Here is a 23,361-nt window from a genome sequence, read left to right on the forward strand (position 1 = left end):
ATTCATTTTTTTTCTTCACTCAGCTGCTTATTAAGAAGCTGTAGTGGAGCAAGGAGAAATAGTTTTTATTGCCTGAAGCTGTGCATCTTCCTCAGTATGTTCAAGACCTCAGCATATCTATATGCCTGATGTTCACAGAAATAGACTTTGGAGAGGAGTGGTGATCTTGGAAAAACCCTCTGGAGTCTAATTTTAGCTCCCTGAAATCTTGAATTTTAAAATCCCAAAGGTGCTTTGGGATATTTTTTTTTTTTTTTTTTTTAAATTATCTCCATTTTACCATTCTTTCAATTTAATCTATTTTGGACAATGTTTTTCTGGTGCCAAATTCTGCTTGGCTTGCAAATTATGATCACAGCACAACGTTTGAGCCAGATCAGTAGCACTGATAGATTTAAACAAAAGAACATTTATGTCTTTTTCCTGTTCATTTTTGTCAATAGGAGTGAGTTGTAGTTTCCTGCAGATTTTAATCTGCTCAAACAGTAGAGCTTGATCTTCAGGGCGGAGATGATCTACATTATTTGGTCAATATTCATATGGCTGCAAAAAAAAAGATTTTTTTGGAGGCTCTTGGTATTACCTACATTTTACTTGGTCTCTAGAAGATGGTGCTAAGCCGTCTCCCGTTCAGAGAGGTTTTAGTACATTATCAATGATCATTCTGTGTCTCCCCTCAGTAGTTCAATTTAGAATAGGGTAGATGCTTGTAGCAGAATATAAGGAAGAAACGGGTGAATGCAGAGGCTGCCTTTTCAGCAGTCTCCTGCAGCTTGAGGTCAGTTGTTTGCAGGACAGTCCAAAGAAGGCAAGACTCTTTCAGGTGGAGAGTCTGTAAGAAATGCTTAGCTCTGAACTGAGAATTCGACCTCCTTCAGTTGTTTCTTGAGCAGGGCTGGGTGTGACCAGCTCCCCCAGGGAGCGTACAAACTCTATCCCCGCCAAACCTTGCCGCTCTGCACCCCAGTGAACCGCAAACTTGGATTTCCCAACTCACTTGAAGATCTGTGGGACTGTGATTTACCAAAATGCCAATTAGAAACTTCTTAGTGCTCTTTCTTCTACTTATTTTGTGTACCAGCCTGTGCACTTAACTACCTCTTACCGTCACTGAATATGGCCAAAATATAAATTGAAAATCCATTATGTTGAAAGAGCTGGTTTGACCTTACTAGTAGGAGTGCTCTTGGCTTTAACACTCTTAAATTATAACCATCTAAAACATAGACGTATTTGCTGTTGCCAAGCTTTTGGATATTCAGATTTTTTTTAACACTGGCAAATTACAATTTAAGAATTCCCATCCAGTTTTCTCGTACTTTACTATATCCAAAACACAGGTGTCCCTAGGAGAAATCAGTTTTGTTTAATTCCATGTTGCACTACTTCACTAGGGAATTAAAGCCTCCAAAAAGCTGCTAAAACTTTGATAGGTTTGGTGCTCAATAACAGAATCTGTTCAAAATTCTATAGGTTTCCTTACACAAGGTTTTCCTTCATGACAACTGAAACTGTGTTATTGCAAACCCACATGTGCTGTAGTTCCAGGATGAAAAGTCATTGAAGTGCATGCCTCACTCTGCCTGTGTAAGAGGATGAGACAAGAGATGTTCATAGAGCCAGGAGAAAAACCGTCCAACCAAAATAATTTTTATAATTTGTAATTTTTTCTGCTTTGCTTACTACCTTAAGAACTTTTCTACATAAGTAGCAGTATCCTGAAAAATACTAAATCCAGTATAGAATCTCAAGGGTAGTCAGCTAGTAACATCTTTATTACTATGGATAACTACCCATTTACTCTTACTACTGCTCTTACTACTCTAGTAGTCCAAAATCGTCATGTAATTCAAAACAGAATTTTTGTATTTGGGAAGGGTAAATACTGGCCTAACAAGGACATACTGTATAACAGTTTTCATGTTCATTGGTTCATTTTTCGTGTTGAAGTTTAACAGCTGCACACGTTTATGACAGGCAAAGTAGTGGATGTTGTTCTATCCCGTGCTTGACCCAGCTAACGTTTGTCTTGGAGAAGAGGTTACAAACTTTGGCAAGCTGCATAAAACAGCTGTACAACTTGAGAGTTTTTCTTATCTGCTTTAACTTCCAGATTCCACAGAGTTAATTGATAACGTTTTCCTCACTTATGTGTAACTTCTCTGGAGTTGGGTTTTTAGTCCTTGAACATTAACATTGTTTGTCTTGAAGTCATATCAGTTACGCAGAATCTAAACATATGGCTCTGCCATTAGGATCTGTTATTTCTTGAACGCTTCAATACACACTGTAAGATTGTAGGTATACTTTTAGAGTTCAGAGTAATACCAAACATCTGTAATTACATTGTACAACTTTCTTAATATCTTAGCAAGAATCCAGTTATTTTAACCATATTTAATATGTTTGGTTAATAAAACTGCTGACAAAAAAAATATACTTACTAGGAAAAACATCTATTGAAAAGCTTCAGGAAGGAGCAGAAGTGTAAGGTCAAGCATTCATATACAGATATTTTTAAAAATCTGGCATTAAAAAGTCTTTGGATGTACTTATAGATGTCTGGATAGGAAGTCAAAGAGTTTGCTTAGTGACTCAAAGAATGTCTCAGCCTGTGGTGGCATGAATAATTTTATTGCCATAGATGTGGAATGAATTCAACTTTGTTAAAAATTTCAAAGGGTAGATATTTACTGTACAGTGCAACTAAACATTTTTATGTGGGTTAGGGTAGAAGGCCTGATGCTTACCCAGTTGAAGTTGTGAAAACCCCGCCAGCTCAATGGAAGTTATGTGGGTCTCCATGTAAATCCAAGTGAACTATGCTCAAAGACCAACAGCAGAATCTATTGTAGTATCTGCTTTTGAAGATTAGTCAGGATGACCTGGGAGGACTTTAACTGCCCCCATCAGTTCTTTATCTTTAATATTACTATATTATATTATGTTTAATATTTTAATTTTTTTAACAGGCATGTAAAGGAACATAGGATCAATTTATAGAAAAACAAACACTGAGACACAGTGATTTCTTGATTGCTATTTAAATTACTGCCAATATCTTAATTGCCCGTTGAATGCTTTAACAAATGAGATTTCTTTTCGTATTGTTAATTCTTCAATGCAAAGCACTTCAAATATATTTCTGTTACCGCCATGAGAGTTTTTTTTGTCTTCAGCCTTTTCTAGTAGTAAGCATACTATATACAAATATACAACAATTCTAAACATGTTCTGACTTTTTTTTTTTTTAATTCAAGCCACTACCAAAAAACATGGTGTCAAGACTATGTGAGTCCAAAAAGGTGTGTGCTGCAGCTGATATGCAGCTCCAGGTATGTTTTTTGCATTCTAGTCTCTACTCTCTATCAAGAACTTTCAGAACATATTTTAATTCTTATAATTGTACCAAATTTTTTGTTTTAATGTAGGCATGTTATCTTGGTATATGCAAATTAGTGAAAATTAATTCATTTTTATATTAGTTTTCATGTTTGTTTTTGTCAACATATTCTGTGTTGTCTGCTGAGAGCTAAATGTCTAAATCTGTAGGAAAATACCTTGAAAACCACAGCTTTTGAAAATGGTTGGATTATCAGAATTCTCAAATGTCGTTTAAGGTTGGTTAAATTAACGGTATCATTTAAGGAGAACTTGCAGTAGGGGAAGTATTGCGTACCTTTGGATCATTAAAGTGTAGCAGGGCTGAGAGGTACAAGCCACCTTAGTAATACCAAACCAGCTCATTTATTTACTACAATGTGATTTGAGCTCCTTTTCTTCTGCAGCTCCAGTATGAAAGTGGCATCTTGTTACTGCCATCAAAATTAGTGGCCGAGCTATAAGGCTGTAAGACTTCTCTCTCTCAGTGTTACAAGCAGTAATTGAATTCATAAACCTTTATTTTCTGTGGGTAGATGTGATTGATCAGTCATTCCCATAAGCAAACTATCCATGTTGCTTTTCTTCAAAGGAAATAAAGGAAATAAGGGTGCGATCTAAAATGGATATTTAGTTTTTTTCAGTCCTGCAACAGCAGTTCTCGGATGCGAACAGTAGCATTAGCATCCAGCCAAGTTTTTTTTACAGTGAGAGTTTAGCTGTGTTTAGTATGCTACAGGCTTCTGCTGTGTGATTTTTTTTTTTTTTTCTTTTTGTGATTTCATTTTCTTCTTTGTTTTGCCTTAAGCCATGTAATTTTTCTTTTTACACTTGACCTACTGTTTAGGTGAGATAACGCTGCTAGTACCTTAATAAAGGGTAGTGATTATTTTTGAGATGTGGAAAGAAATAAATTTAAAGATTGAATCTTTTGTAAGTCTTCACTTTGAGAAGTGCCCAAATGATTGCAACTCCGTCTACAAACATGAGTTGCACTGGTTAACCGAAGTTGATTTAAAATAAAAACTTAGTTAAATATTTGCAGTTCGCTCTGTGCAGTTATTTATAGTGATTTAAAACTAATCAGAATACTGAAGCATGGACCTGTAAATGTATATGTGTCAGTTACACTAATCAAAACCAGACCTAACACTGTTTTCAGTGTATACACGTGTTTTTCATTGGTTAAACTTAATGGATTTTAGAATTATGTTTTCAGTGCAGTGCTGGTTGTCAGTGGCCGGTGTTGGCTGTGCAGGAGGTGTGAACAAGGAGGGTGCTACCTGTCACTGTACCTCTGTGACATGAAAACAACTGCACCCCCTCTGAAGGTCTTGTTTTGAAATCCATGCTGCTGGCTCCGAAAGGTTCTCATATGGAGATAGCTGAGAATCCAGAGAGAACGTGAGCAAGAACATGATTAATTCATATAGGGTTTTTTTGGGGAAAACAATTCTGAATTGAAATAAAATTTATACTGAGAATGCGTAGTGGTAGACTTGTGTTCATGAAGTCCACCAATGCAGAATAATTTGCCAATGTACAGACTAGAAGCCATCAAAGTGATGATCAAGTGCTTTCACATGCACCCACTCTTTTCTGCTGTGTCCATACCAGCTCTATATGGATCCTTTCAACTTTTAATACGTATTTGCTATAATCCTGTTGACACATTGACAGTGTGGGGGCTAAATGGGCTTGGATACCAAGAACATGTTAAGTCACAGATGTATTAAAAAGTGACACTGCTTCCTTGTCCCGTGGCGGGGAAGATGGCACACTTCAGGAGAGGTCATTGCATCACTCCCATGAGGTGGGCTGTGCAATGCCCCCTGCCACTGTTGGCCTTCAGCTGCTTCTGAGGTCTCTGTATGGTCTGTCCCGGAGTGACTCCAGGCCTCTGTAGCTTTAGAACTGGAGAGAGAACACCCACTTCTGGTAGGCTCAAATTCCTGCAGGCACCTAATGATTGATTGGTGCTGGCAATGATGCAGTGATTAAGCAGGCTGTTTGCCCTCAGATTACTCTTGTGTAACTAAAGTTCAACCAGTTTCAACCAGTGCCAAACGACCACAATGCCACACTGAATAATATTATTTATTTCCTACTTTCAGCACCATGCTTTTGGAGACTCCAGTTGTAATGCCCACCGCAGAAGTATGCACTCATTTCAGAGACTGGCTGGTGGAGCCATTCTGTTTATTAATTCAGAAAAAAAAATGTCCCACAGAAGTTGATTGCCTGGCAAATATAAAGTTCACACGTTCCTTTGTGGAAATGTGTATTGCTACTCATGCAGACTTTAAAGTATAATAATTCATTGAAGAAAAAACATACAATCTGCAAAATTCAATCTGCAGATGCCAAAGTATATATATACACATTACTAATGTATATACCTGAAAAAACTGTGAATGATGACTTTAATACCTTCTGTTCAGACTTCTTAAAGGGTATATTCTGCATTGACGACTAGATGCTATGTGAGGCATGTTTGACCTTTAAAAGAAAGAAAAATGCTTACAAATTTTCCAGCAGTGGGTAAAATGCCTAACGGTTCTTTTGTGGTCTGTTCAGAAAATAAGTCTATTGGCATATGAAAATAAGAAATGTTGCTGGTTTTTCATCATAACTATAATACCTCTGCATTTTCTTCCAGCTCATGTAATCAGTTCCTCAAGATGAAAAATAGGAGAATCTATACACCTTCTTAGAAGGCTTTTGCCATGCTGACTAAGTTCCAGAGTCTTTCAGTCAGTAGTATCTTCACTGGAAAACGTGTAACTGTTTACATTTTAATACTATTAAACAGACAAGGAGCTAGAAAAAAATGGAATCAAGTGAAACTAATAAATACCAGTGTCAGTGCAAAATAGAGAGTAGCTGTGTACATAGATTACTATTTGATGACCTTTTTATATTTTCAGGTCCTCTGGAAAATGTGTTTTACTGATACTAAAAATAATCTTCTAGCTAGTGCTTAATATTAAGTGTTTGCATGCTTTTCAGCAGTATCACCTAAAATACTGTGGTCCTGGGACGTGTCTCCTTTTCCCATTTCAAAGTCCTGTGTAAACGCCCAGAACTGTGGTTTGTAGTGGGAATGCTTATGAATATAAAATTCATCCAAGTTTATTTTCAGGGATGTTTTTTTTTTAAACTATACTGTCCAGGTGGCCTCACTTATAGCTTTCTTCCTATGCTTTACATGTGCCAGGATCAGGGGAAGGCTTGTAGCTGGCTTCAGTTACTCATTTCTTTATCACCACGTTGTTCTTTAGGGGGTCCATTTCACTGGCCTTCAGCTCTTGTTTCCTCACTGCCTGGCTGTGAGTTGGGCTTTTGCTCCAGCTCCCTGACCACAAACTACTTGACTCTGAATTTTACTTAAGAGAAGGTTCATTGCAGAGCAGTCTGCTCCGTCTTGTGAGGAACACTGAAGAGCAACAGCAAACAGGCCTAACAAAGCTGGAAGAAAGAATAAAGAGAATCAAGGTTGGGCTGAAGCAGGATGCCAAAGTCTGTCATCAGATACAGAAATTCCTGATGTTTGGTTTGGGCTTTTGGAAAGGAGAGGAAAGTTGGTGTGAAATGACTCCTGCAGAGTCACAAAGGCCTATGGTGACAGGAGAAAGTGAGTTTTCTAGGACTATTACTTCAGGTAATTTTCAGATCTGTTCATGGTACTTAGTGTTGGTTATATTCTCAGCCACCTTTGCTACCGTAAATGTTGTAGCTTTTCTTAAACTTTGTTAAAAAAACAAACCGGGATTCTAGAGACCAGCTCTCAGGATGAAAAGAACGAGGAAAGGCATTGCCAAGCCTTTTTCTCTTCCAAGATAAATGTTAAAAATATTGTAGTTTTTACCTTAGTTTTTTCTTTAGATTTTTAGTTTTTTATGTTATCAGTATAATGATAGAAAATTTTAAATACCCCTGCAAAGTGTACTTTTAAGAAGTAAAGTACTCATCATTGTTTGCCATTTGGCCCAGTGTCTTCATGGAGTTATCCTCTCAGCAGATACTTGCTGCCTACTCTGGGTTTGTAGATGGGCGATGTTAAGTGCTTGCGTCTTTTGCTCCATGTCAGTATCCAGGGCACAAACTTGCAAAGTCATTAATGGCTGATCCTGCAAACATAGGTCTTAATGACCTCTTTTCTTCTCATTATCCATATAGGAAGCAAGCAGGAAATTCTGGAGTAGCCCTTGCAAATCATAGCTTCTTGACTGCTCTTATAACCTTCAGTTTTTCTTGAAAAAAAAATAAATAATCAGTAGTCACATTGATCACTTGAAAACACCGTAAAAGGATTTATCAAGATTCTGTGTGTTAGAAGATAGCTTATTCAAACAGAAGGAATACGATCCTTTAGAAACAGTCACATTTTTGGCGTATGTTATATCCAGCTCCCTTCTAATGTTGATTTCTAATAAATGACTAAAGAGTTCAAAATGTTTGTGTACCCAAATTCGTAATAAAAAATCTTTTCACATGTTGAGGATGTTGTGTTTCTCAGATCGCATAAAACGTCCATTCTCCGTGGATGGAGAATGCCTCCAACAGCCTTTTCTCCATAAAATTTCTGCATTTCGTGGCTGTAATTCCTAAAACAGTGTGTGTATTTCATTGAGGATAGTATTGCAGTATCCCTAGGAGTGTGACTGATATTCTTTTTGAAAAGGGGAATTGCTGAAGGGCTTTAGGGATGGGTCTTAATTTTACTTAAAAATGCAAGTGATTTGGTACTGCCAGTGTTCTTGGTGACCTAGACACAAATTTATGATTGGTCATGGTGGTGGTGGTTGGTGTACTCCAAAAGCCTGTTTCTCTCCTTGTAAGTTATACTAAAAATAAAAGATTTACAAAACCATATATGTTTAAACTCTTCCCTCTCCCTATTTCTGTCTCTCTCATTCTTTTCTATTTGTCTTTTTTGGTTGTCCAATGCCATGTGCCAAAGACAAACATGTATTTTCTCTCTTCAGGTATTTTATGCTGCCTTGGACCAAATCTACCATGGGAAACATCCTCTAAAAAAGTCAACCACAGAAATTTTAAAGGAAACACAGGAGAAAGTTTATGGGTTGCCATATGTACCTAATACGGTGAGTAGAAACATGCTGACTATATAGGCTACGCCTTTTCTTTGATAGTGTATCAATACCCCCTACCTCTCCCTGCCCCTTGCCCCACACACTCACATGCTTATTGTTGTATTGTTGTGTTGAAAGAGTTTTTGTTCTTTCAGCCGGTTCATCCAGAGAGTAAGATGCTGGAAATTTTCAGCTAAAAATCAAAATATAATTAGTGTACCTGGTTTTGTACAGGTGTTGTCTTGTCATGCTGAATTTAATTGCTTTTATTTTCTTATTAAGGAAGGCAGTGGAAACAATACATTGGAAAGAGGGTTTATTCTAGGTGTGCAAAGGACTGTTTGGAAAAGGCCACAAAGCACTGCGCTGCGTGTTGGTGTTTGTATGCTGTCAGTGTCAGCATATGAGAGCAAGTCAGTGTGAAGTAGGACTTGAAATGAGTTTTTCTCACTGTACTGCTGTGACCTGTGGCACATCACTTAGTTATCCTTTCATGCGGTATCTGAAAGCGTTAAAGCCTTGAGTTCTGCAGAGCTACGTAATTTTGATCTTCATCATGACTCATTGTGTGTTTGTTCTGTACTTCATGTGACATCCAGAGGTGCAGTTTGCATAGATGATAGTCATAGGATTTCCTGGGCTGTCTGAAGCGGAATTCCCTGCCAGAGCATAGCCCAAATCACTGTTTCACACTTCAGTCAGAATACCCAGATCCTTTCTCTGCTTTCTGCTTCTCAGGAAATGTACCTTTTTCCTTAGCAAAACTGTGACTTTCCTTCTCTGAGAAGGGTATCAGGAAATCCATGCTTCAGCCCTTTCTTCGTTAAACTGTGCTGCTTCTGCTGGCCTGGCAAAGCCAGAGGAGTGGAAGCAAGATGTGATCAGAGTACTATGTCTGACTTCTTAGGCATTTTCCTAAGTGTTGTTTTACACCGCTCCTCCACAGGTGTTACCCAGTGCATCAGACAATTCCCTGCTTTGAAATTTAGCCTGCGGTTTTTGTTCGACATAAAATATTTTTTATTTAGCTGTTACCTTCAAAAGAGTGTAACATCTTGTAATGAGCATAGCCTCAGTATGAAGAGGGACAGCAAGTTTTGACCCGGAACTCCGTCCTAGCAAAACATACTGTAAACTTTTCACTTGTGAGAAAGTCTGTGTTCTTTACATTTATTGAATGTAGAATTAGTGTGTCTAGTCAAGAACTGAAATACAATTTAAATTTCAGTAAAACAGTGAAAAATTACATTAGAAGAACACTAGCGCTTTGTAATTAATGTCTGTAATCTGGCTTGCTGTCCTGTGTTACTTTCTTCCACACTTAAGATATGTTTTCAGTTTAATTTGTAGTCTAGATAAAAAATAAACGTCTTGAAAGTAAAAGTGAGGGGTTTTGTTTTTTGATTTTTTTAAATTAAGAAAGTATATTCCTTCCTTTCATTTAATTTCAGAGCTAGGCATTGAAATAGAGTGAGAGCAATCAGTTTTTATTTTTATCTGTCATTCATCTGTACATATATGGCTGACAGAGAAAACAAAATATTTTGATTATTTGAATTTTATCTGCTCTCTATATGTTTAGATTCAATTATGAATTGCTAAGTCAGGCTTGTATATCTTAAGTTAATGGTGTTGGGTAAAGGTAATTCTTCCCTAGTGAAGATCTTAACTGCATTAATGTGATTTTCTGTAGTAGCATTGTCTGTCAGGGCTGCACAAGCATCCATTATTATCTCCCCCAGATACCTTAATTCCCTCCTACTGCTCTTGGCAGACAAGTAAACTTAGTAAGTGTCCTCTGAATGTACTTAGGCTTCAGTCTCATTGTGCAGACTCATTTTCTGAAGCAAAGCCACAGCAGATGTCTTCAGCAGATGAATTTCGTGTCTTTCTGAAACACAGATCAGATAACAGGACAATTCCTATGCGTCGTTTTGTTATAGTACTTTCAAAATGAGGCACATAAACTACACCTAATAAGTAAATGCTGCTGTACCTAGGTGATGATATCTATTTTAAGGTAAACCAAAGCATCATCCTCAGCAAATATGGTTTCTTATTTGCCAGCAATATAGGGATAGTGGCAAGAAAATTCTGTCGAAGTCTACATTTGCCATTCAGATAGGTTTTACAGGCATTGGGGCAGGTGGCACTGCGTGCAGTAGTATTTACATTGGCTGCATTGACACAGACAGTTGCAGAAGCTAGTGCCACATGTGAGGCAGAAAGGAAGAATGGAGCAGACTGTAAACAGACAGAAGCACAGAGGAACAGCGCTCCACAAGACTTTGTTTTCCTGAAGAATGCAAATCTCGATTTCTGGCTGGCCGTTGCTTATCTGTTCAAAAGTACACAGGGTTTGCTGCTGGCTCTTGGAGGATGGAATTCCGGTGGGATTTCTTTGCTCTGTTACCGAATCCAGAAGCTGACGACTGCCAGGCAGGGGGCAAGGAAATGTATCTGCCTGTTTTTGTGGTGTCTGGCAGTTTTGTTGCCAGAGGAGATTTGTGTTACTGAGCTTGGAAAATGAATAGACATTTTGCACAGGCTGGATTCTTGAGTCCTTATGATGACTTTAAAAAGCAATCAGTCTTTCTTTTGACTCTTTTAAGAAAGCAAGATAAACCAAATAATAATGACCACACATTTTCCTGCCATTTCTTCCTGAATGTACTTGATGTCAAAATCTCTGCACTGTCGTAATTCAGTACCCTGCTTTTGCTCCAAACTTTTCTTCGAATCATAGCTTGTTTCTCACCTCTTGTGAAGCCAGTTTCCATTCCCAGTGGCCTGCCTTGCAACTGATAGGGCTGTCTGCTTTTAGAGTATCTCCTCTCGTCTCTTCTACCTTGTCTCCAGGATGCCCAGAGAGACTTTTTAAAAAGTATCAGGTAACCCTTTGATCAACCCAAGACGTGATCAAAGTTTCTCCTCATGATCTGTTGCTTAGTCCTTTGCCTGTCCCCCAAGTTCAGACTTGAAAACTACTTTCCTTTGAGACAGTCATCAAAACTTCATGCTATGCCATTGTTAGTCCTGCTCCAGGCGTAATAATTCCTATCTCCTGCTGTGGGTTTCGGTTCAATATTGTAACAAAAAACGAGACACAGGGTAAACAGGCTCTGCAATGATAGTGGAGACTGCAGCCTCCTGCAGTTACAGGAGAAAACTCCCAAAAATTGAAGTGGTTTACATAAACACCAGCTGCTGAAATCATCATACCTGAATTTTCTTTGAGAAATATGAAATTAGTTTGAATTATTGATTCTTATTTTCAAAAAATGAATAAGGACTTACGTATTTATTATCTGTCCATCATAGTAACCTTTATTCATTCTAATCTGGAAGTTTGGTGGGAGATACTGGTTTGACTTGTGACTGTAAGGAAAAATGGTTTTTGAGAGTGAGGCACAGTGAATCTGGGTTGTTTTTTGGATCTCTGCCAAATAGTCCCTTTTGCATTTTTTAAAATTATGTGGCCTTCCGTTAATTTTTTCTTCCAGAAACGGAAGAATCTCTTGTGTGGCACTTGAATACAAAGTACAATGTTGGAATTAACCCACACACATCATTATAATTACATTTTATAGGAGAGATCCTGTTGGTATGTAGGGAGCCTTTGAAATTTTTTGGAACACGAAATAATTTCCTGTATACCTTTTTGCTCTAGCACGTTGAGTACATATTAGTTCAGAAGGACCGCCTCCTGGTGGGCTAAAATTTACATCACGTTTCAGGTTTAATTATGCTTATATACTTTTGTCCAGAGTACAGGTTTCTTTGGCAGTATGAGAACTTCTTAATGTCCTATGGTTGCTAGTGATTGGAGAGACCAAAACACCTGCGAGACCAAATATCTTAGCCAGCCAAGTTTGCCAACAGAAAACAAGGCAGGTATTGTTACAGATACACCATTTTTCATACACCTCTTCCCTTTAGGGTATCACCATTGTGGTGGTTAGTCTTTCTTCTTCCTGCAGCTGGGGGGACTCTGCCCAGACAGGGATCCTGACCTTGGAAGGCTCCACCTAGGTTCTTGTCTTAACTTGCTGGGTTGTGTCTGTCATGTTCCTGACGGAACAACGGATGAGATGCTACATAACATTTGGAGTGCTTGCTCCGGGAGGCTGTCAGGCACTGCAGGAAGATGTGGCTTGCCATGGGTGCAGAGGAAACAAGGATTTCATTAACAGAGCGCATATAAAGGCATCTGGGAGACTGGGCAGCTGAAGAGAAGCTGGTGTCACTAGACAGAGAGAATCATAGAATCATAGAATGGCATAGGCTGGAAGGGACGTCAGAGATCATCTAATCCAACCTCCCTGTCATGGGCAGGGATTCCTCTCAACTAGACCAGCCTACTCAAGGCTCCGTCCATCCTGGCCTTGAACACCTCCAGGGAGGGGGCATCCACAACTTCTCTGGGCAATTTATTCCAAAGTCTTACCACCCTTGTACTGAAGAATTTCTTCCTAAAATCTAATCTAAATCTGTTCTCCTTCAACTTAAACCCATTTCCCCTTGTCCTATCAGTGGACACTCTTGTAAAAAATCCCTCCTCAGCCTTCCTGTAAGTTCCCTTCAGGTATTGGAAGGCAGCTATTAGGTCCCCCTGAAGTCTTCTCTTTTCAAGGCTGAACAATCCCAGCTCCCGCAGCCTGTCCTTGTAGCAGAGGTGCTCCAGCCCCTGGATCATCTTTGCGGCCCTCCTCTGAACACGCTCTAACAAATCTATGTCTCTCTCATGGTGGGGACACCAGAACTGGATGCAATATTTGAGGTGGGGTCTCACAAGAGCAGAATAGAGGAGGAGAATCACCTCTCTTGACCTGCTGACCACACTTCTCTTGATACATCCCAGGATGCGGTTGGCCTTCTGGGCTGCATGAGCGCACTGCCAGCTCATGTTGAGCTTCTTATCTATAAACACCCCCAAATCCTTCCCTTCAGGGCTACTCTCAACCCACTTGTGCCCAGTTTGTATTTGTGCCTAGGATTGGCCTGACCCAGGTGAAGGACCTTGCATTTTGACTTGTTTGAAGCTCATGCAGTTTGCACTGGCCCAATTCTCAAGCCTATCAAGGTCCCTCTGTATGGCATCTCTTCCCTCAAGTGAGTCCACGACACCACACAACTTGGTGTCATCGGCAAACTTACTGAGGGTGCACTCAATGCCGTCATCCATGTCGCTGACAAAGATGTTGAACAGCACTGGACCCAGAACAGACCCCTGAGGGACACCGCTTAACACTGGTCTCCATGTAGACATCGCACCATTGACCACAACTCTTTGAGTGCGACCATCCAGCCAGTTCTTTATCCACCGAGTGGTCCATCTGTCAAATCCGTGTCTCTTCATTTTAGAGACAAGGATGTCATGTGGGACAGTGTCAAACGCCTTGCACAAGTCCAGGAAAACGACATCCGTTGCTTTACCCATGTCAACCAGTGCTGTAGCTTTGTTGTAGAAGGCCACTAAATTAGTCAGGCACGACTTGCCCCTAGTGAAGCCATGTTGGCTGTCACCGACCACTTGGTTATTTTTTATGTGCCTTAGTACAGCTACCAGGAGAATCTGTTCCATGATTTTACCTGGCACAGAGGTAAGGCTGACTGGTCTGTAGTTTCCCGGGTTGTCCTTGGTCCCTTTTTTAAGGATGGGGGTTATGTTTGCCCTTTTCCAATCTGTAGGAACCTCACCAGACTGCCAGGACCTCTCAAATATGATGGCTAGTGGCCTAGCAACTTCAGCCGCTAGTTCCTTCAGGACCCGTGGATGTATCTCATCAGGTCCCGTGGACTTGTGCACCTTCAGGTTCGCTAGGTGTTCCTGGACCTGATATACTCCTACCCTGGGTGGTTCTTCACTCTCCCAGACCCAGCCAACATCCTCTGTGATTTGGGTGGTGTGGTTCGAGTGGTTGCCAGCCTTTATTTCAGACATAAGATGAACACCAGCTAGGGACAGACAGAGATTTCATCTCATGGTATAATATTACACAATCAGGTGCATTATGTGGGTATTTTACCTTCCTGTGAAACATCTGGCATGAGCCACTGTCAGAGACAGGATGCCAGACTAGATGGACCATTTATCTGTCCTGGTGCATAATTCTTATGCTGCTTTAGCTTACAGGCTTTGACTGCTGGAGAATATCTTCGAAATTGTAGGGAGGGGAAGAGAGATGTTATTTCTAATTGAAGAACTTGCTATCTCTCACCACCTGTTGTTTGTACATGAGATGATAGGGTTCCAATCACAAGACTAATGCTCAATTTAGACTGAGAAAATATCAGCAAATCTGCCTGATTATCTTATTTTAAACTCTTTCATGATCTTCAGAAATATTTTACAGTGCCAAGAACAATTTCAAAAATAAACCATAGGACTTAAAAAAACTTCAAAAAGCTGCATCTGTCATTTGCTTATGGAAAACTTTCCTCACAGATTCATGAGCAACCAGATCACCTGTATCCTCCTGGAGGGGCCCCACATTCTCTCTCGTTTTTCTTTTTTCTCTCACGTACCTATAAAATCCTTTTCTGTTATTTCTAATATTGCTGGCCAGATTTGACTCTGTCAGGGCCTTAGCTTTTCTAACCTGGTCTCTGAGTACATGAGCAACTTCCTTGTACTCATCCCAGGTTACCAGTCCCTGCTTCCATGCTTTGTGTAATCCCCTTTTGTATTTGATTTTAGCCAGGAGTTCTTTGTTTATCCATATAGGTCTCCTGGTGTTTTTGCCTGATTTCTTCCTTTTAGGGATGCAATGCCTTTGAACTTGGAGATGATCCTTGAAAGTCAACCAGCAATCTTGGGCTCCCCGTCCTGCCAGGGCTTTATCCCATGGCACACTACCAAGGAGGTTCCTGAAGCGGTGAAAGTCAGCTCTTCTGAAATTGAAGGTTTCAAGCTTGCTGAGCTTCCCCCTCTTAGCTGCCCTTAGGATCTCAAACTCCACCATCTCATGGTCACTGCAGCCCAGGCTACCCACAAGTTCAACATTACCTACCAGCCCTTCCCTATTGACGAGAATGAGGTCTAATATGGCACCTCTCCTCGTTGGTTCCTCTATCACTTGGATAAGGAAGTTATTGTTAATGCATTCCAGGAATCCCCTGGATTGCTTGTTCCCCGCCGTGTTGTTTTTCCAACTGATATCAGGGTGGTTAAAATCCCCCATGAGGACCAGGGCTTGTGAACGAGCAGCAGCTCCTATCTGCCTATGTAGGGCCTCATCCACTTGGTCCTCCTGATTGGGTGGTCTGTAGCACACTCCCACTGTAAAGTCTCCTACCCTTCCTTTCACCCTGCCAACAGGCACTCAGTTCTTTTGTCATCACTTGCCAGGTGGAGCTCCATGCATTCTAGCCGTTCATTGACATAGAGGGCAACACCCCCTCCTTGTCTCCCCTGCCTGTCCTTCCTGAACAGTTTGTACCTCTCTAGTCCAACACACCAATCACAGGAGTCATTCCACCATGTCTCTGTGATGCCGATCAGGTCATAGCGCTGCAGGCTCACAAGCATCTCCAGCTCCTCTTGTTTATTGCCCAAGCTGCGGGCATTCATATAGAGGCATTTGAGTTGGGTCCCTGGTGAGGTACCTGGAGCCCCCTGATGATGCTCAGATGTTTCCACAGTAACCAACCCCTAAACAACCCCTCAACATGCAGACATACTCTGTCTGCAACCTGGCACGACACCTTGATCCCTTGCTAATTCACAAGACTGGGCAATCTTGCTAGTGCATTCCTCCCCCACAAGCACTGGCATACTGCATTCCGGCTCCCTTCGAGTGATCCTGATTTCACCCCCACCCCCTTTCATACCTAGTTTAAGGCTCTGTCTATGAACCCTGCCTACTCCCTTCCCAAAACTCTTCTCCCTCTGTGGGACAGGCTATTACCATGTCTTTCTAACAGACCTGGCCTCTTGCAGATCCAGCCGCTGTCAAAAAACCCAAACCCCTGCCGTACACACTAGGCTCGGAGCCAGGTATTAATTATCTGTTGGTACTTCCTGCCTAATCCCTCAATCCCTCATCATTGCCCACAGCTGGAGGGATAGAGGAGAACACGACCAGAGAATTGGCTTCTCTGCAGAGAGAAAAATAGTTTCTGCACCACGCATTGTCACCATGTGCCCTGGTGCCCCTTTTCATTTTGTTGAAGAATATCTGAGAAGAAAAGAGCAGCTGCGTGCCTCTTTTTTCCTCTTAAGAGCCTTTTGTTAGGAGTTTGAAGGTGACCTGATGTCATGCTTAGTTGTGTTAGGTAAGCCAAAGGCCAAAAATAGAGACAAGGTGGTTTCTGAAATTTTCTGAAGTTCTGTTTTGCAGTCTTGTACTGATCATCATCGCTGTCAATAGTGGTGCCACAGTGAAGAATGTAGTTTTTAATAGACGTGTTCCTCAGCCTACTCAGGCCTGGCTGGCAGTTTGAATGAAGTATCATGTGTCGTTGTAGCATCTGTTTTCTTAAGATTTCTTGTTAGGTCTTTGGAGGGACTCAGCTAATGTGTAGTTATTACTCTGGTCCTGTATAACGTTTCATATCAGTATCAGTAACACCATATAAAAAAGAATAAATAGTCAGACTGGGCCAGTGATGAGGCAGCTGTCTTAAAATAAATAAGTGATAACCTTTAACCTCTGAAGGTAAAAGTGGTTTTGAATTCTGAGAACTTTACTCAAGTGGTGAACATAAATCTTGAAACTATTGGTATGGAAGGCGAAGCAGTGGCTGCTTATTAAATTTTAAACTGCAACTTCACTTCATACTTATTTTATCTAAAATCTTCGCAAATTTGTCTTAGATTTATTGAGTTAAACTAATGTAACCTTAGAACCGAAGCAAAACTGAAACCTCGATTAAAGAAAATTAAGAAGAACCGCTAAAAGGTAGAATTGGTGCTGTTAGCAAAGAGCTTTTAAATGACCAATACTGAGAGGATGAGGAAATAAAATTTATGGTGATAGGCAATAAGATGCTGAAAAGAACTGAGTGAGAGAAAAAGCCTATATCTTTGAGTATCTGAGAAAAAGAGGTTATTAGAAAAGTAGAAGCCGTATAAAAGTGTGAAAAACAGAAAAGAGGATAAGCTCTACTGAGCCAAAAGTAAAATTGTGGAAATTTCAAGCAGCTTAAAAAACAAAACCCTCACTAATGATTAAAAACAATGCATCAGAAAGAGGAAGGCTGCCAGATATTTGCTGGAACTGGAAAATAGCCAATTATGATGATTCAAAATACATTATCTAGTTATCAGAGAGACTGAACCAAAGACACAAACTATCCTCATGCAAAAAAGATTTGGTAATAAGGGACCTAGATAGATTGGAGCATTGGGCTGCGATTAATGGGATGAAATGCAACAAGTTGAAGTCCTGGATCCTGCACCTGGGACGGTGTTATGCTGGGCACAAGTATAAACTGGGAGAGGAGGGGCTGCAGAGCAGCCCTGCAGAAAGGGATCTGGGCGTGCTGGGTGGCAGCAGGCTCAGTATGGGTCAGCAGTGTGCCCTGGCAGCCAAAAGGGCAAACCCCATCGCGGGAGCACCAAACACAGCACAACCAGCCGGTCAAAAGAGGGGATTATCCCGCTGTATTCAGCCTTGGTGCAGCCTCGCCTTGAGTACTGTGTGCAGTTCTGGGCCCCACAATTTAAGAATGATGTGAAGGTCCTTGAGTGTGTCCAGAGTAGGGCAATAAAGCTGGTGAAAGGGCTTGAAGGAATGTCTATGAGGAGTGGCTAAGGATTTTGGGTTTGTCTGATTTGGAGAACAGGAGGCTGAGGGGTGACCTCATTGCTCTCTACAGCTTCCTGAGGAGGGGAAGTGGAGAGGGAGGTGCTGAGCTCTTCTCCCTGGTATCCAGTGACAGGACAGGTAGGCACGGTTCAAAGCTGTGGCAGAGAAGCTTTAGACTGGACATTCGGAAGCATTTCCTTACTGAGAGGGTGGTCAAACACTGCAACAGGCTTCCTAGAGAGGGAGTTGATGCCCCAAGCCTGTCAGTGTTTAAGAGGCATTTGGACAATGCCCTTAATAACATGTTTCAGCTTTTGGTCAGCCCTGAATTGGTCAGGCAGTTGGACTAGATTATCATTGTAGGTCCTTTCCAACTGAACTAGTCTATTCCAGTTTGCATTAGGAAAGCAATTAAATATATAAGTATTTAAAGAACAATAAATCCCAAAAGAGCATACTTTTATTCATGTGATGCTGTTAAAGAAAATCGTATCTGTTTTTCCAATATATTTTAGTATTTAGCATTGAGGGCTTAGCAGCGGGTAGAGTTGTGTCCTATTGTAGGTGTTTACCTCTTGTAAAGATGTAGGAAAACTGGAAGAAATACAGAGAAGTGGTTTTGGAAAGATAATAGGCTTGGAAACATAACCTATAAGGAAAGTTGAGAAAGTGGAGTTTGTTTGGCTAGCAAAGAGGAAATTATGTGGGCACACATGAGTATGTTCTGGTATTGAAAACCTTTATGAAAAAAAATATAATAGGAATTGAGTCTGTGATCATTTGTTTCTTATGAGTGAGCAGATGGTAGGAGGGGAAAAATGATTTAATTTACAGCAAATGTGATTATGGTTAGTACCTAATCTTTTTAAAACTCCTGTCAATCTTTTCCCTCGTTCGTTGAAGACGGAAGCAGACACTAAGTAGGTCTAGGATCTCCCTTAGAGAGAGTTTTAAAGAAACCACTGTTCTAGGTCACAGAGATATAAATTTCATCGTAAAGCCAGAGAGCCTTCATAGAAGGTTGCTTTTCCACTTTTTCTTGCTCTTCAGTTACTTGAAGAGGCACTGATGTTGCTCATATTCCACTTTGTGGAGTGTTTTGAAGAGAGATGAAGTCATATGTCATTACTCAACGTTTTGAAGTTTATGTAACCCCTTCAAAGTAATTTTTTACCTTGCCATGTTGGAAACCAAAGTTGTTTACACAAAGTGCAAATCCCTGGATTAGTTTTCATATAAGCCTTCTGAAAAGTACACTGTAAAATCAAGTTGAAGAGTCTGGGTCTGAGGAAAAGATTAATAAAGGAGTGCACAGTGGACTCTGGGGAAGTGATAGTTCTATAAATAATTAATAGCTAAAAGCCATTTCAGAAAGATTGGTGCCCTGCTGAGGTCAGTATTAAAGTAGACACTGAGACTTTCAAAAGCTCTTAAAGTCACCTTTCAAGGTTTGTTTAGGTTTCTGTCTTTCTGGAGTTGAGTTCATTTTATGATAAAGAAAATGCTGATAGCAAATACTGTGAAGATTTGTTTTCTGGTGGTAATATGACGCTATTCACTGGGCAACTATCTACAGCAGCAGAGTGTTTACAGATATCATAAGATATGAAGCACTTTTAAGGAAATTCCTTTTGCAAATGTTAGCCTGATGAAACTCAAACATACCTTAGCGATAGTATTTACCATGTAAGTAGAGCATTTTAAGGAACAATGCAGGAAGCAATTGCATGCATCTCCTGGTAACATTTTGAAACAGCCATATGCACTTTAGATATATCTTTTATATATGAATATAAAAACACCGCTTGCTTTGTTTAGTTTTATGTAATTCTGTTTTCACAGCTCACGTCCTTTTTTTCCCCCCAGGACTGCAGTACTGGAGTTATGTTTGATAGTGATAGATACAACTGAATATATCATTGCCATAAACACAGGCTAGAGGGCCTGAAATGAAATGCTCTTCAAAAGTGGTGGAAGATGTCCTTTCTGTGAAAAGCTTCCAGTCGAACCAGAAAAGAACGAGAGGGAGGAACTATTATCACCCTCGCTTAGCAGGAGGTGGCAGTTAGACCGAGAGGGGGGGAAAAAAAGTAGTTTCTTCAAGTTCATACTGCAGTTTGTGGTAGATTCAGGATTAGAATCATGATCTCTTAAATCCCTGTCTGCAGTGGCTCTGGCAAAAGATAGTAAATGAACATTACTGTAAAATAGTAGCTTTTTTGTCTTCCAATGTAGGTACAGGTAATTTACATGATTAAGTTGTACTGGCAAATATATTTTGCAGTCACAACATTGCTAAAGATATTTCTCACTTTTTGTCAGAGCTTATCTTAAGCAGTGTTCATGATGTTTTTTTTAAAAGAAGAAGTCAATACTTAAAATTAGATTTAATTGGTAAAGCAGAATAAAAAGCTTGGGCTTCAGTGTGAGTCTGTACCCAAAGGAAAACATGATGATCTGATACTACTTATCTCAGGCTTCTGAATCTTTAAAGCTTAGGCAGTAATCTTAGAATCATAGAATGGTTTGGGTAGGAAAGGACCTCAAAGATCATCTAGTTCCAACTCCCCTGCCATGGGCAGGGAACTTCTTGGGCAGTCCTGCCCTGGTGCTCAGGAGTGGGAGGCTGGGAGACCACGAGGGACGCGTTGCCTGTTGCAGCACTTAGCTGAAGGGAAATCATGGTGCTAAGTCATGGTGCTGTCCGAGAAATTCTCCCCTTTGGCTTTCCCACACTGCCGAGACAGTGATGGAAAGCATACTCCGTGGTCGTTTGCTCTTTGGTCATGAAATACACACATCCCAGAAAGCACGACAATGTTTATTGGATGCAGAAAAGGCGGATGCCAAGGGGACGCAGCTGCACCGTGCTATTTGTGTGGTTCCAGAGCAGCAGAAGGGCCAGCTGCGTGCTCTCCTGTGCCCGACGATGTTGGCTCCAGAGAAGTGGTGGGTGCGGGAGCCTGCTGGGAGACGGTGTCGGAGGGCCCTGGAGCTGCATCCGGCCTCAGTCCACAGTCAGGCCCCAGAGCTTCTCCTTGCCTTTATTGGTGACCAGGCTCCGCAGCTGCGCCTGGCCACTGCCTGTGGGCATCCCTGGCAGCTACGCCTGGCCACTGCCTGTGGGCATCCCTGGCAACTGCGCCCGGCCACCGCCTGTGGGCATCTCCTGCAGCTGCACCCGGCCACCGCCTGCGGGCATCCCCGGCAGCTGTGCCCGGCCACCGCCTCTGGGCATCTCCTGCAATTGCACCCAGCCACTGCCTGCGGGCATCCCCAGCAGCTGCTCCCTGCATCTGCCTGTGGGCATCCCCGGCAGCTGTGCCCAGCCAGTGCTTCTGGGCATCCCCGGCAGCTGCGCCCGGCCTCTGCCTGTGGGCATCCCCGGCAGCTGCACCCTGCATCTGCCTGCGGGCATCTCCGGCAGCTGCGCCCAGCCTCTGGGCATCCCCCGGAGCTGCACCCGGCCTCTGGGCATCCCCGGGAGCTGCTCCCTGCCTCTATGCATGGTCGTGCCCTGCAGGCCCACTTCTGCCAGCCAAGGCATGTCCATCTGTGGGCTGACTGTGCAAGTTGGAGCGTTGGTGTGGGGACTGGCTGCGGGCCCTCTCCATGGCCAGGTAGGGGCCTGGAGCATTTTATATATTATAAAATGCAGAGGTGCATCCCGACGAAGAACAAGTCGGGCAAAAAGACCAGGAGGCCGGCGTGGATGAGCAAGGAGCTCCTGGACCAACTGAAAATGAAGAGGTTAGCCTACAGAGGGTGGAAGCGGAGACAGATAGCCTGGGAGGAATACAGAGAAGCTGTAAGAGTGACCAGGGATCAAGTGAGGAAGGCTAAAGCCCTGAAGGAATTGAATTTGGCAAGGGATATAAAAAGCAACAAGAAATGCTTCTATAGGTATGTAGGGGACAAAAGGAAGTCCAAAGAGAATGTAGGCCCCCTCCGGAAGGATACTGGTGCTCTAGTTACCCGGGACATAGAGAAGGCTGAGGTACTTAATGAATTTTTTGCCTCAGTCTTCAATGGTAAAGCCTCTTGTCTTACCACCCAAGCTGTGGAAAGAACTAGCAGGGACTGTGAGGATGAACCACCGCCCACTGTACTTGAAGACCAGGTTCGAGAACATCTGAGGAACTTGAAGGTGCACAAGTCCATGGGACCTGATGAGATCCATCCGCGGGTCCTGAAGGAACTGGCGGATGAAGTTGCCAAGCCACTGGCTATTGTATTTGAGAAGTCGTGGCGGTCTGGCGAGGTCCCCGATGACTGGAAGAGAGGGAACATAACCCCCATTTTTAAAAAGGGGAACAAGGAGGACCCGGGCAACTACAGACCGGTCAGCCTCACCTCTGTGCCTGGCAAGGTCATGGAGCAGATTCTCCTGGGAACCATGCTAAGGCACATGGAGAGCAAGGAGGTGGTGGGTGACAGCCAACATGGCTTCACCAAAAGCAGATCGTGCCTGACCAACTTGGTGGCCTTTTACGATGGGGTGACAGCATCGGTGGACAAGGGTCGACCAATGGATGTCATCTACCTGGACTTGTGCAAAGCTTTTGACACTGTCCCGCACGACATTCTTCTCTCTAAATTAGAGAGTCATGGGTTTGATGGATGGACCACTCGGTGGATAAGGAATTGGCTCAATGGCCGCACTCAGAGAGTAGTGGTCAACGGCTCAATGTCCAAGTGGAGACCGGTCACGAGTGGCGTCCCTCAGGGGTCCGTGTTGGGCCCGGCCCTCTTCAACATCTTTGTCGGTGACGTGGACAGTGGCATGGAGTGCACCCTCAGCAAGTTCGCCGATGACACCAAGCTGTGTGGTGCCGTTGACACACTGGAAGGGAGGGATGCCATCCAGAGGGACCTTGACAGGCTGGAGAGGTGGGCCCGTACCAACCTCATGAAGTTTAACCAGGCCAAATGCAAGGTCCTACATCTGGGTCGTGGCAATCCCAGGCATAAATACAGACTGGGTGGTGATTGGATCGAGAGCAGCCCTGAGGAGAAGGACTTGGGAGTACTGGTGGACGAGAAGCTCAATATGAGCCGGCAATGTGCTCTTGCGGCCCAGAAGGCCAACCGCGTCCTGGGCTGCATCAAGAGGAGTGTGGCCAGCAGGTCGA

At 42.2% G+C, this 23,361-nt stretch overlaps 1 protein-coding gene across 1 annotated transcript in view; it reads left to right on the forward strand.

Annotated features, from left to right (window-relative positions):
* MIPEP (mitochondrial intermediate peptidase) overlaps nucleotides 1-23,361 on the forward strand; it is a 90,102-nt gene that overhangs the window by 45,446 nt on the left and 21,295 nt on the right. Inside the window, exons 15-16 of the mRNA XM_086613321.1 lie at nucleotides 3,261-3,335; nucleotides 8,370-8,489. Of these exons, the coding sequence (XP_086469447.1) occupies nucleotides 3,261-3,335; nucleotides 8,370-8,489 (195 nt within the window). The remainder of the gene's footprint in view (nucleotides 1-3,260; nucleotides 3,336-8,369; nucleotides 8,490-23,361) is intronic.

Source organism: Tauraco erythrolophus, chromosome 1, assembly GCF_009769465.1.
Source record: "Tauraco erythrolophus isolate bTauEry1 chromosome 1, bTauEry1.pri, whole genome shotgun sequence".
Taxonomy (NCBI): Eukaryota; Metazoa; Chordata; class Aves; order Musophagiformes; family Musophagidae; genus Tauraco; species Tauraco erythrolophus.